The sequence below is a fragment of the Vanellus vanellus genome (assembly GCF_965231255.1).
Source record: "Vanellus vanellus genome assembly, chromosome: 26".
Lineage (NCBI taxonomy): Eukaryota > Metazoa > Chordata > Aves > Charadriiformes > Charadriidae > Vanellus > Vanellus vanellus.
Window position 1 is genome coordinate 5757569 of NC_138931.1, and position 13922 is coordinate 5771490.

Below are 13922 nucleotides of genomic sequence, written 5' to 3' on the forward strand. Positions count from 1 at the left end.
GCCGGCCATGGAATTGCTCTTATCTCACCTTCCTTTACGGCCAAGACAATGTCGCAGAGGCCGCTTGGTGTTGCTGTTCTTCAAACAAATAACTAACTCCACTAAAGACACATTTGTCTCTCAGCTGCAGCGAAGATGCCGAATTATCACAGGGAGTAAATAGTTGTGTAAATTCACAAAGAACGACCCATCCTCTTTTGAAAGAGGGTAGAAAAGATTGACTCATTGCGCAAAGAGAGCATTGTACTCGGTACCGATGCGGAGACGCCACCAGCACCACCGCCCTGCACACACACGGGCTCAGCCCGCACATGAATCAGTGCGGTGCAATCCGCGGCACGGGGGAGTTTGTCCTCCACCCAGAGAAGAGCAGAGCTTCTCCTTCTCAGCTCTCGCACCTCAGTGCTGCTGCTCAACAACTTCTTGCTCGCTCTGCTGCCAAGGACCCACACCCACCACCTCATCTCTCTCTTCTGCAGAGCGGAGAGAATAAGTCAGGACTGCTGATAGCACCGGGTACCTGGGAGAAGAACATTTATCTGGAACTGGAGCAAGGAGACAATCCCCTCCCACCCCCACCCCCCAAAAAAAACCAGCCCTCAAACAATTGGAAAGGAGTATTTTTGCCAGTATCTCAGAGGGCATTTCACTGGGTCCACCCTTCACTTACTCAAAAACTTGTTTACCTGAGCAGATGTGGCTGGAGTAAAGAAGATATATCTAAAACTTTTCCTGACATTAACGGATGTCTGAAGAGCGCATTTCTAATTCAGCAGTTAATAAGGGACTTGGGCTAAAGCAGAAGTATTCCCATGCTCTGGGTCAAACCTCCCATTAAATACTTCTGCAAAGCAGGTTTTGAGGATGGAGTCCAAAGTCTGTTCATGCCAACAGAAGTGAAGTCAAAAGAAACAAAACCTACTGTACGTAACGGGCATAAAAACTCCAGACTTGGGACTATTCACAGAGCGAAGCCTCAATGACAAAGGGAAAGATATGCCTTGAAGCTTCATAACTCAGTTTAATTTGAGGTCTCCAGAATACCCTGTGCAAAATTTAGCCTCCCATGCTCGTACAAGCTAAATTCACACTGATGGACATTTAGTAGCCACACGTAGCAGAAAAATTACTATTCTGATGAAATACTCCATTATGATTAATCAGCAGTGAAGCCTGCAATAAGCTTATTAAGAAGAACTTGGCTCGCTTTCCTACACATGCACAAGGAAAAATGTTTTCAGCATGAATATTTAATTCTCCCTTATTTTAACAGATGTTTTGCCATATTTTTACATCCCTCATGCCAGCTCCTCTTACTAGTTACAATTCCATTAAGAATTGCAGCTATTACGCATCGGAGAAGGAGGAATATACTGAAAACCATTCTACTTCCACTTGATTATTGTCCAGAGCTGGCATTTCTGCCTTCTATAGGGTGCTGTTACCTCTTCTCTAGAAGCACTTACTGAGAAGCTCATTACCCACAACAAACAAAAGACAACCTCCTCTATGATATTGGGCATCTCCAGCGCCATGATCCACGCAAACAGGACAGCCTGCCCGAACTTGCTGCCCAAGGTTTGTCTTTACCATACACATTTAAATGACTACACAGAACCAAACGCGTACCATATCCTGGGCTGCATGAGAAGTGCGGCCAACAGGTCAAAGGACGTGATTCTGCCCCTTTACTCCACTCTCGTGAGACCCCACCTGGAATACTGCATCCAGCTCTGGAGCCCCCAACATGAGGACATGCACCTGTTGGAGAGGGTCCAGAGGAGGCCATGAAGATGATCCGAGGGCTGGAGCACCTCTTATATGAGAGGCTGAGAGAGTTGGGCTTGTTCAGCCTGGAGAAGAGAAGGCTCCAGGGAGATATTTTTGCAGCCTTCCAGTCCCTAAAGGGGCTACAGGAGAGCTGGGGAAGGACTTTTTACTGGGGTATGTAGCGATAGGATGAGGGGGAACGGCTTCAAACTGGAAGAGGGCAGGTTTAGATTAAACATTAGGAAGAATTTTTTCACTTTGAGGGTGGTAAGGCACTGGCACAGGTTGCCCAGAGAGGTTGTTGAGGCCCCATCCCTGGAGGTGTTCAAGGCCAGGCTGGACATGGCCTTGGGCAACCTGGGCTGGTGGGAGGTGTCCCTGCCTATGGCAGGGGGGTTGGAACTGGATGATCTTCAAGGTCCCTTCCAACCTAAACTATTCTATGATCTCACTAATCTTACAAGCCAGCAGTTGTACATAAAGCCACATCTGTTGGCTGTAGCTCCACAGCAGCAGGATCCTCCATTTGAACATATTTAGGCTGTCTGGGGATGCACCCTATGGCTATTTGTCATCTGTTAAGCATCATTTCCTCGTTTCTCGGGAATCTGTGATGGAAAGGTTCATCTGTCCTTCTGAGCATACAGAGGAAAGGTGGGAAAGCTCAAGGAGGTCTCCAGCCAACAGTCATGTGATGCCACCTGCACCCTCAGGTGCCAGCACAAGGAGCAAGTCTGCAGCTTAAGCAAAAAAAGCAGCTGAGCTCTCAGCCAGATCCTCAGCTGCCACAGGTTTAGAGTGCAGAGAGCCGACAAAACTGGCTCTGTATGACAAACAGGCAAAATACCAAATCAAAGCCTCACTTATGCCTCTACTGAAAGCCTCCCTGAACAACCCCGCTCTTGTAACCACGAGGTAAAGGCTCACGCTCTTCCTCCTGAAAGGGCTCCGCGTGCTCCCAGTCTATCAAAAGACAGACGTAAAATGTTTTCAAAGCAATGAGATTCACCATCAAGGTTCTTCTCAGAAATAAAAGTATTCCAAAGAGAAAGCAAATATTTAACAAGCATTCAAGGAAAGTCAGCTGCTTCTGCACAAAGCGAAGGCAGCTTGGATGCGTGCAACTGGAGATGCCAATATACGAAGAGACTAAAGTCAAACCCAGCTCTGCTGACCCGAGGGGCACACCTAAAAGAACACCTTTCCCATGCAAGCCAGCACATCCCTCCCATCCAAGATCTCTCTACTTGCTGTGGGGAAGTTTCTGCACAGGTAATGCAGACATAATAAAACAAAGATGACCCTGTTCTGCGTGACAGACACACAGATTGAAAATCAGAGTCCAAATTCAGGATTTTTATCTTTTCTGACTGAATTTACATGCACGGACAACCCCCCTCTGTTTTCCAAGCTAAGGATAAGTTCGTAGCTCTCGTCCCTGAAGACATCCATGGGCTCAAATTTTATGTAAAAAAAACCCCAAATCCTAAATCAGAGATGGTCTCCTGCAGGTTCCTGCAAAGACAACAAAGCCGCATCTCCTGCACACCCCTGCCCCCCGCTTTGCCCCCAAGGAGGGGGATCCACTGAACTCAACAGGACCAGACACACACAGGCAGAGAGATTAGCGAAAGAAGGTTTAGCACCTGCCTGCAAAGATACGCAACCAGTCAGGGACAGATTTGTGGGACGAACAATCTGGCACCACAAAACCTGCAGACAACTGCTGCTCCGCTAATTTGTGCCCAAGGGCGGGGTTGAAAGGCAATTTCTCCGTAGTGGTTTCTGTACTGTAAAGAATTCGAAATGTCCCACAGCTAAGGCTGCGACTGTTGCTTCTTCTGGTTGTGCTGTATCAAAATGCGGTAGGCAATAAGGAAAACCACCATCTTGGTGTGCAACTACACGCATCGAGCATGCTGGCAGAGAATTAAATAGCAGCCAGGGTTGACAGACTTCAAGTCAGGAAAACCAACCCTTCCTATAGCATTTTCAGGGGGAAAAAACATGTAGTCATCTGCCTTCTGTAGGTTCTTTTCGAATTATAGCTGGGCAGTTCAGCTCCCGGCAAGCGCTCACACAGGGGAGAAAGCCTCTAAGTTCCGCTTCCTTTCTCAAACTGCAGCGTTCATGAGTAAAATCCTTTTTGAACGAAAACACATTTCTCGTGCTCTTTGAGCATCAACCAGAAGGAAGAAAGTCCCACACGCTTATGGAAAAAAATAGATAATTTTTTTTTTCCCTGAATTGCTTAACTTTCCATGGAGAGATGCCATCTTTACAAGCACAACGTTTCAAAGTTTGGGTCCTCTACTGTCAAACCACCAGTGATCCACAGCTTGAGCTGAGGACAAGGGTGAGAGCTGTAAGAAGTACTTGTTCTCTGGGGCTAGCTGACAAGAAGGGACCTGTCACACACATTTGCCAGAGGGCTCAGAGAAACTCCAAGATAAAAACATTCCTATATTCCAAATCCCACTGATTTGCAAATAAGCTCCTAAGCACTTACATAATCTTGTGCTAAAAAGTGTTGGCTGCTGCAGTCAGAAATGTGCACACAGGAAAGGTTTTTAAGTAGTACCGCAAAGCAAACGGAAATAGCTACCAACTGCACCAGAAAATTTTGCCAAACCAGAAAAGGTTACATGTTAACTTGTGCTTCACATGAAGTATACATTCGCAATAGACGTTGGAAGCCAAAGAAACACCGACTCTTAGGGGAAAGAAATATGAACAACACTAAAAACTACAATTTCAAAGTTGGAGACCAATTTGAAAATGGCTTAGGTCAGAACAGGTGATTACTTAGTGATTATTTTGGCTTTGAACACTGAACCTTTAAAGACACCAACACTGTTGGCATTAGAAACAATCTGACAACCCCAGAGTCTGCCACGAAAACTAAGGGCTGTCGTGCTCAGCACCGCTCCCACCACCACGCAGACGTTCCCCGGCAGAAAGCGCTACACATCATTGCTACCGCTGAGTTCAGCGGAGCTTGTCAGCGCCCAGCACCATTGCAGGTGTGCCTAGAAATAGAACTGGAAGATTAAGAGTACAAAACAAACAGGAACTTGCCCCCCTCCAGTTACCTGGCGTGTCGGATAACGGGAGAGGAATGAAAGGATCAGGCACAGTCAGAAGAGGAGGGCTAGTGTCCAGACTCAGAATGTCTTTCGTTTTTTCAGCTGGTAACCAGGGAGAGAAAAGGCAGAGTGAAACAGAGAAGAGAGAAAAGCAGAAAGCATCGAGTGAAATCTCAGCACAGGCACAGCTCAATATTACAGAGCCCAAGCAAGGGCCTGACAAGAACACCACACACACGAACGCACTCAGAACAAGTTTACGTTGGTAGTGAAAAGAAAAAAAAAAACAACACCCAAGTATTACCATGTAGCTCTCCAAGACAATTTAACCCACAGATCTCAAAACATTCCTTGAAAGGAAGTACTATTATCTCGCTTTACAGCGGCACAAAAGGTGAAATGTCTGAACAAAGGGCACACAGCAGGCCAGCCCCCACGTTGGGCCTCTTTGTCTGAAATAAAAGATACAGCATCTTGCATCAGACCAGCTGAGACAGGCTCATAGCTACAGGCAAAGAGAAAGAGAAGGGCTAAAAGTGCCCAACCCAGCGCCAGCACCGAATTTCCTAGACACCTTCCTATGCCAAATCACAGGACAGGAGAGTCAAGGGGCACATTTTAAAGACAACTGCTAAAAGAATCCAATGTGCTACAGCGTCCAAAAAGCCCAGAACACACAGATGCTTCTCAGGCTTTGCAGAAGGTTCGTTACAGCTGAATCTGTAGCTGCTGCTACTCAACATTACTCCACAAAGGCTGATGGAACATCATAAACTGTTCACAGGGCACTGAACAGCTGGACAAACTCAGAACGCGACATCCTAGAGCACTCTTGCGTCATGGACTTCAACTGCTTAATTCTCAGGTAGAGCCAACAATACCCAGCTCAGTTATAAGCTCCTCTAAATCTCTTTTCATAAATAGAAATAAGCATAAATGGATTTGTCACTTCTTGCCTCACAAAGCATTCTTCAATCTCTTCCCAGGACTCCTCGCACCAAGGGTTGGTGCACTTTGGTGAGGAAGCACCAAACAGTTGCATTTGTCACCGGTAACAACGGCTGCGTAAGACGGGGGAGAGGATTACTTGCATTTAGGGCCCTGGAAGCAGTTTTCCAATACTGAGTTTGGCAGGTCTCTGCTGCATTCAGCGAGAACCAAGGCTGAAGAACTAGAAACAAGCAGCAGCACTCCCCAAGCTTTTTCAGCATAGAAGAGGCTGCCCACGGCAAAACCTTGGTACCCCAGCACCAAAGGAGACACCAGACAAGGTCACACGTGCAGAGGCCTCTGCAGAACAGCTCCTCAGACCAGCCAGGTCTCCTGACCTCTGGACCCAGTGCAAAACTTCTTGCCTTCACTATTTAACATGTCAATTATAAGGACTAACTGTGCTGTCCTCTGAGGATTTTCCCTGCTCTCTCCTGTCTGATGTTCTCCTCATTGGGCAGCAGAGACATTATCCCCCTCTCCTCCTTCACGCAGCCTAACAACTGCAGGCAAGGAATATCCTCCAGCATGTCTGACCAACGTCTCCGAGTCCAACTCCCTTATTGCACGCTACGTGTTACTTCTAATTATGAGCTGCATGGAACTTCCAACACGTTAAGAAGCTTTCTTGTGAACTTAAGGGGCTCAATTAGTTTCTTCCCTCACCAAAAGCCTCACCTCTGCCTACAGACAGTGCCTCCTGTCTCCACTACCCAACTGTGACAGGTACATGTGCTATTCCTGCCTTCCCTTCTTTACTGAAGGAGCAACCCTACCCTACAGTTCTCAGAGTCAAGGCTCAGCTCAATTTATATCAGCTTTATCTTCCTTTTAAAGAGGCTATGACAAAGAGTTGCCATTTTTCTGCAGTGCTGTCCAGGGCATCGCCCTCTAGGATGTATTCACAAACTCACCCGATCCAGCAGTGAAGGAAGAGCCACCGAATGCATCTGCTTGGGCTGCAGACGAAGCCGGCTGGAAACCCGGAATCAAGTTCTCTGTGGAACTGCCCATCTTTTCTGGAGCTTTCCCTGAAATGCCAGACATAGATTTAGGGGAAAAACTTCCATTCTGAAGGTCGCTTACCTAGATTTTTAGGACACTATTTCTGAATGTGACGTAAGCCTCTTCCTGCAAATTGTAACTTGCAGATGAAGCTGAGTTTAAACTGTAGCTTCTACAACCAACTGACCAAAGCCACTTTAAAAGCAGTTAGTACCTTTGAGGATCATGCTCATTTAATTGCAATTGCTCAGCAAAGAGGACAGGGACTGAGAAGGGAAAATTGGAAGGATTTAGCTCTTACAGGCACAGAGGACCATGATAATATGGGAGCACCCCAGCAGCATCTGACCAAAAGCATCATCATTCCATATGCCATCTTCCGTTTTGAGAGCAGGCTGGCATCAAACCATCTCCATGAACCTACCGTCACCTAGCTTTGCAAAGTCCTTGTTCAGCAGCTCCTCAGCTGTGAGCTTGGAGAAGTTATCATCATCGAAGGGATTCCACGCGGAGACATCGGGCGGGTTATAGACATTCTGCTGTGAGGTCCTTGGGGAACCCGAGGGTGTGGTGGAAGCAGATCTGGATGTGATCATCCCAACCAAACAACAGTCGTTAATAACCCATCTGAAATCCTCTGGCCAGCACTATGAGCTGGTCCAAGCTACTGCATTACAATTAATTCCTACTTAAAACAGAACAAGTTATTGCACTCGCATGCTCAGAAAGCTGAGACCGGTCAGCCTTAGCTACTCATAACCTGGTTGAGCATTCTAGTGTCAGGGACTGAAAGGAGCATCGTAAACATCCCATTTGAAACAATTTTCTGCAATGCCCATGTGGAGGCTTCCTGCCTGCAGACACTGTAAAAGTGACCTAGCAAGGACTCCTGGTGACGTGCTGAAGCTGAGCAGCAAGCATGAAGCACGCACCAGGGCTACTGGTGGAACAACTGAAAAGACACCAGCTTTTGTAATCCAGAGGAAGGCCCTGCTCGCTTAGCTTTTGGGGAGCACGGAAGCGCTCAGGAGGACTTTGCCCATGGGGAAGTTTTTTCAGCAACTTTCTGCCAAGCCCTAAACTGTGGTCTTGGGAAGGCAAAGACTCATTTTGACCTCAGAGTTTGCTGCCTACCTTCCTCTCAGAGCTTCACCTAGGAAACCTCCGACGAGCCTCATCTACACCCTCCTCCCTCTGCGCCCTGTGACACCAAGCGAGCAGCCACCTACTTGGACTTGTTGAGACTGGCCTCAGCAGCCGCTGCCTGTAGGAGCTGGGTAGACTTGCTGGCCGGAACCCCAAAAACCGCACTGTGGGTCACGTCGCTCAGAATCCTCCTGTGTCCTGCACGCTGCGTCTTGGGGGAGGACGGAGGGGTGAGAGAGCCCAGCTTCTGCCCTTGCACCGCTGCGGGGGGAGTGGTTTGAGGTTTTTGCTGTTGCCTCATTTGTGCCTGCATCTAGGAGAGAAAGTAAAATGGTACGTCCTTGCTCGTGAACAACAATCATGATAAAAAAAACAGCTGTATGCCGGAGAATCTGACCTTCAAGTCATGGACTGGGGATAGTCTGGATGGGAAAAAAACAAACAAACAAACAAACGAATTGGGGGTGGGAGAATTTGCTGTATTTCAGGATTAGTACAAACGCACAAGCGGAGACTTTCTCACCTTTCTGTGGCGCAGCTCTAGAGGCAAAGCCCCTATTAGCGCTCGTCATGAAAGGCTAGCTGGTCTCAGAGACTTGCTCATGGGTAAAGAGGCTGAGATCCAGGGCAGAGGTAAAAAAAAGGAACCAGATCCTAGTGTGCAGGAGTCTTGTCATAAGGACACGTGGAGTGGGGTAAGGTGAAGAGCAGCGCTTCTTCCAGCAGATAATGTGTGATTGGGGTCAAATCCCTAAAAGAGTATAAGTCTTCTGCAGAAATCTTGTGCAAGCAGCTTTCTTTGGGGGGGTTCTTTGGGGGGGAAGTGCAAGGACCAAAGGAGCAACATTTGTCATTAGAATCTAGAGGAGAAAAACAGGCACGTTTGGTTTAGGTGTAAGCCAAGATAGCCCCGCTACAAACCCTTTGGAAACTTCTGATCTTATTACCTCAGTCTTGTGTTAAGCTCACAAACCCATAAATATTTGAAATACTGTTTTGTAGTGATAAACAACAGCATGACTTCCAATTATGTGATTTATTTTTTTTTTTCCCCCAAAATCTGTCTGTCAGTGAGATATCATGGTTGGATTTAAAGTAGGAAAACCAGGATGGAAAGAGCAGAAAGCTGTGCCTGTCACCTCCCTTGCCTGGGCACTAGCTCCCTGTTCCCCGCCCTGTATCATCCCAGGCCATTTTCAACCAAGGAAGACAGAGGAAACGCTTGGAAAGACCTAAGAGGGCAATGAGAAGAGAGTTACATCCCCAGTGTGGTGCTTAACTACAGTGGGGCAAGGCAAACAAGTGGTTAGCCGTCTTGCTTTTCATCTGGCATTTTCAGGCAGGCTAATTCACTGCGGCTGAGCAGCAAGCTGACCTGACTGCTTCTGATGCACCCACCTTACGTCTCGCTATATAGGTCACTGCAGAACAGTACATTTGATGCTGAGAAATAAAAGGGCAGTGCCGAAATCTCCACAGAAATGAATGCGGAGCTTATTAAGCTGAAGTCTTGCAACGCAAAAATGTTTTGACGGGTCCTGGCTTGGTATCTTCTGCTCAGAGACTCTGCTCTGCAGAGACCATGTCTCACTATCTTTTCTAAATGAGCCAACGACTGCTTTTCCCCTCCTGACTGCTGCAGGAGTGGAAAAGTGTCCAGACGCGTCCATTCTGATCAGCCTTCTGGGGGGATAAGGCTAATTTTCAATCCAGCTGATTTAATAAAATTAAGACTGTTTTTGTGCTAGTGAATCACAGCAAAGCTCTTTAGAGATGCACTTCAATACTACATTTCAGGCATTTCTCCTCTAAAAGGAACAGGGCAATAGTGGGCATCATCCAAGACCTGTCTGCATGGACTGATAACCTCCCACCAATTTCAATAAGCTGACCTGCCCCAGGTCATTCAGCAAATAGATAACAAGACCAGGAACACAACAGCTCCAAGCTTGTCACCTACCCTAACAACCAGCTTAGTGCTGAAAATTAATATTAAAGCGAAGGGGGTGAATATGACGGAGCCTTGAGACACATCAGAGAGTAAAGCAAACAATGCTTCCCCAGCACTGCTCAGGTCACTGGCTTATGGAGTTTATTAGTCAAATTAATTCCTGATGTCACTTGAAAGGAAGCATGTTCACGAGATTAATTATGTCCTGAATGACTAGCACCTCACGAACAAGCAAGCGCAAATTGACCCTTAGTTGGACTCAAATATTGCGTACCTGAAGTGGTTTGTTACCAGATACCGTTTGCTTTGCACATGTGCAACCCGGCACAGCAAAATAACGGGCAGCCTCCCCTTGCCTGGTGCCTGCACGTGCTTTCTTTCCAGCACGCAAGTAGAGTTAGGGAAATCCCTTTGTATTCCCAACACACAAGCGAGAGTGGATGGGATTGTACAGGAACGAAAGCAAAAGGCACAGCTTCTTCCCATATGTACTGCAGTGACACTCTGGCAACGGGGATCCTGCCCTCTGGCACAGCTTCCCCACATTTAGCGCCGCAGACAGCTGGCTATTTCCCTGTTGCAGACAGCCATATTTTCCATTAAGTAAAGAGCATTTATTTTGGACGCACGTTCAGATGATTAGTGAAGTGGATGATTTATTTACTTATTTATTTTTAGATATGGTGCTTCGAAGAGTTCCCTTCCCATAGTATTCATTAAAGAAACAACTAGGAAGGCTGCTTGCACCTTCCTCTGCATCAGAGCCCCGACTATGAGACAGAAGTTTTCCAAACAAGCAGCATCATGAAGAAGTTCTGTTGCCTGGTGCCCATCCTGATGCATTAAGTACAAATAAGTTTTAAAAGAGTTGATCACATGTCTTCTAAGGCAGCATGACAGGAGAGGGATAGAGAGAAGCTGCATTAAGCAGCTACTTATATCTTCTTATCTGCTTTCAACTCATCACCTACTCATCTTCTTTCTATGGAACCAGAGCACAACACCAGAGTACAGCAACCCGTTGGAAAGAGCAGTCCAAACAACTGCACGTGTCTCCGGGGCAGCAAGGTTAGTGCTGACATCTGCGACTCAGTAATAAAGCACTAGGGGCCAGCAGGCTCTGGGGAACCTGGGCTCCGTGGGTCTGAAAAGCCAACTGCCCCCCTGGGATACTCCTGGCATAAAGGACCTGGAGAGCACTTGCCACAACTTCAAATCCTGCTGCCCCGCTCCTTCCTGCAAGGCTCTTGCCACTCTTACCTCCTGCGGCGGCGCTGGCTGGGCTGCACTTTGCTGGGCCTGGGGCGGCTGCGATGGTGCCGGGACTTGCTGCTTTTGCTGAACTGCTGCTGCCGTCTTCTGCTGCATCGCTGCCTGCTGGGCCATCATCTGCTGCTGCTGTTGCTGCTGCTGGTAATAGTTCTGCATCAGCTGCTGCTGTGCTGGCGCTCCTTGCTGCATCACAGGGAACTGGGAAACAATCAGTTGTTGAGCTGCTTGCTGTGCAGTTGGGAACTGGGGTACCACCACCAGAACTCAGGGCCAGCCATGGGAACAGTTACAGCAAGTGGCAAATCAGCACCGGGCTGCGATGGCCTGGAGACCATCTGCAAAGGCGAGGTGGAAAACAGCTTTCTGGTCTAACATTACATCCTTTCTGTGTTACACCTGCCTGCACGGAGCTCCCACGGCACAGACTCTCCCATGGTCCCAAACTCCTTTCTCCATTTTTAGCAATTCTAAACCTTTCCCCAGCATAGGAAGAACTACTGTCCCTTTGCTTCCACTGTTAAATATGCTTTAGCAGAGATCTGTGCTGGTATAAACACCTCAGTTAAGCACGCAAGTCTGTCACCTAGACACATCCCGTCTAACACATCATGTGTTCACAGGCCTCCCTGTCACCGCAGCCTACCGCACACACAGACCTGGGTCTCACCACTGAAGAGGCACACCAGGCTTCTGGTATCACAAACAGCAGAAGAGAAACTGTACCCCTCTGCTCATCAGTTGAGCGTTGACCCCAAGACCCTGAAACACTTGGAGCTGTAAAACCTTAACCGGCACTGCTTATGTTATGTTTGTACTTGACAAAACTATCTCAAGGTCTGCCACACTGACAGTTAAAAACGCCAGCCTTGCATAGCAAAGTCTTGCTAGAGAACTGGAGACGCATTAGAAAAATGCTTAAAAATGGCACGTATCGTCCTAAAAATCAGGGAACTTGCCATAAATGCAACGATACAGCCTTGCAGGCCTCTAGCACAGGAAGCGCGCAACAAACATGGTCACACACCTACCTGCTGAGCTTGCATCATCTGCTGCTGCTGGTAATACGCAGCCTGTTGCTGTTGCTGCTGCTGCTGCTGTTGCAGAAGCTGCTGCTTCAAGAAAAGCTGCTGTTGATGCTGAGGTGTGGCTTGTGGCTGAGTAGAAGGGACCTGGGGCTGCGCCTGCGAGGTCTGCTGCGCAGCTGGCGCCTGCTTGGCTTGTGGCTGTGCCGGGGTCTGTTGAGGTGCTGCTTTTTGCTGGGGGACGCTGGCAGGGAGCGAAGGCTGAGCACCACCCAGGGCAGCAGGTCCTGCAACTGGTAGGACAAAAAATAATAATACAGATCCATTAGACCAACGTGCACCACAGCCCTGCGGTACAACAGCACCCAGCAGGAAGGCACCGCATAGGGAACATCGTTTCACCTTGTGGCTGAATGGTTGCTTGAGCTGTGGGTCTCTTCCTAGGTGTCAGGGCTGGCTGAATGGGTAAAATTCCAGGGTTGGGTTGTGTCTGGCCTGCTTTAGGTCTCTGGCGAGGTGCTATGGAAGTTTCTGTCGTAGGGATGGGATCTGTCAGCCTATAAAATAAGGGGAGGAATAAAAGGAAGAGCAGTGAGAGCACAGGCTTTGATAGCCTGACAGTTGGCGCACGCAACACACGGTAAGGGTTTAAAAACTCATCCATACTTCAGCAGTACATGACTGATAAGGGCGAAACACTTGCGGGCATCCAGACACACACCCCGACTCTTTCCAGAAAACTGCAAGCACAATAAAACTTAACGGATGCATTCACAACAATTAATCCAACGCTATCATTTTGACTTCTTTGCCAATTGTGGCATGTTCTCCTGTTGGACAGCTGGAACTTGTCAAAATCACTCAACTCATTCAAATATTTGCTACAACATATTGTTTAAATCCACTTAGAGATCTGGATGAGCAGATGAAGGACATAACAAATTAGCTTAAGAGCAGCTGGTACCTTTGGGCAGAATTGTCTAAATTGCCATCTTTACAAGTTCCTTAACTTTAGTACATCGACCCCAGACTCAGGTCATTGGACCTCTTCTGACCTCTACTCAATATTTACCGAGCTCCAAAAATGCACAGCAACAGAGCCAAGAAGCGAGACACCACCCTGCCCTTCTGTGGGTACATTTGCTTGTTAGATATCAAGTTGTTCTACTTACGTGAGGGTAACTGCACTCAATTATTTAAACAAACAAAGCAGACTCCTGGGACTGACAGGCAGGAGGAGAGATGCCCTATTTCAGAGTCTGAAGAAAACTGCTGGTTTTGGAGTGCCCACTGCCGTACTGCTCACTTTGCAGTACAATAAGGTACAAGTTTTGCCCTACAGAATTTACAAGTCTCCATTATAGTATCATAAGCAGAGCAAGCAGCTGCAGGAGAGGAGAAAAACCACAGCAGTACAGTGGTTTCCACACTAATTGGGCTTTTCAGATGGAGACTGCTTGGGCTTTCGTGTCCCATTCCCCCCACCCCCGAATAAATTACAGGACTCTCGCAGAAATCACAGCAATTTCATACAGTAATTATTGGGTCAGGTTATCATCTGCCGAGGGTGAAACTCAAACAGCACTAGTCCCCAGTGCAGTTTCCTCAGCAGACTTGCGTTCTTTGGGCCAATTCCAGGCCCACTGCAGTCTTCCTCCTGACTTTGCTCTCAGGTACTCT

The 13922-nt window shown here is 47.7% G+C and overlaps 1 protein-coding gene across 1 annotated transcript in view; it reads right to left on the bottom strand.

Annotated features, from left to right (window-relative positions):
- Positions 1-13922, bottom strand: part of AAK1 (AP2 associated kinase 1) — an 81525-nt gene that overhangs the window by 24141 nt on the left and 43462 nt on the right. The window contains exons 11-17 of the mRNA XM_082495831.1: positions 12645-12799; positions 12249-12535; positions 11209-11418; positions 8081-8310; positions 7276-7433; positions 6761-6877; positions 4863-4958 (exon numbers count right to left, since the gene is read on the bottom strand). Of these exons, the coding sequence (XP_082351957.1) occupies positions 4863-4958; positions 6761-6877; positions 7276-7433; positions 8081-8310; positions 11209-11418; positions 12249-12535; positions 12645-12799 (1253 nt within the window). The remainder of the gene's footprint in view (positions 1-4862; positions 4959-6760; positions 6878-7275; positions 7434-8080; positions 8311-11208; positions 11419-12248; positions 12536-12644; positions 12800-13922) is intronic.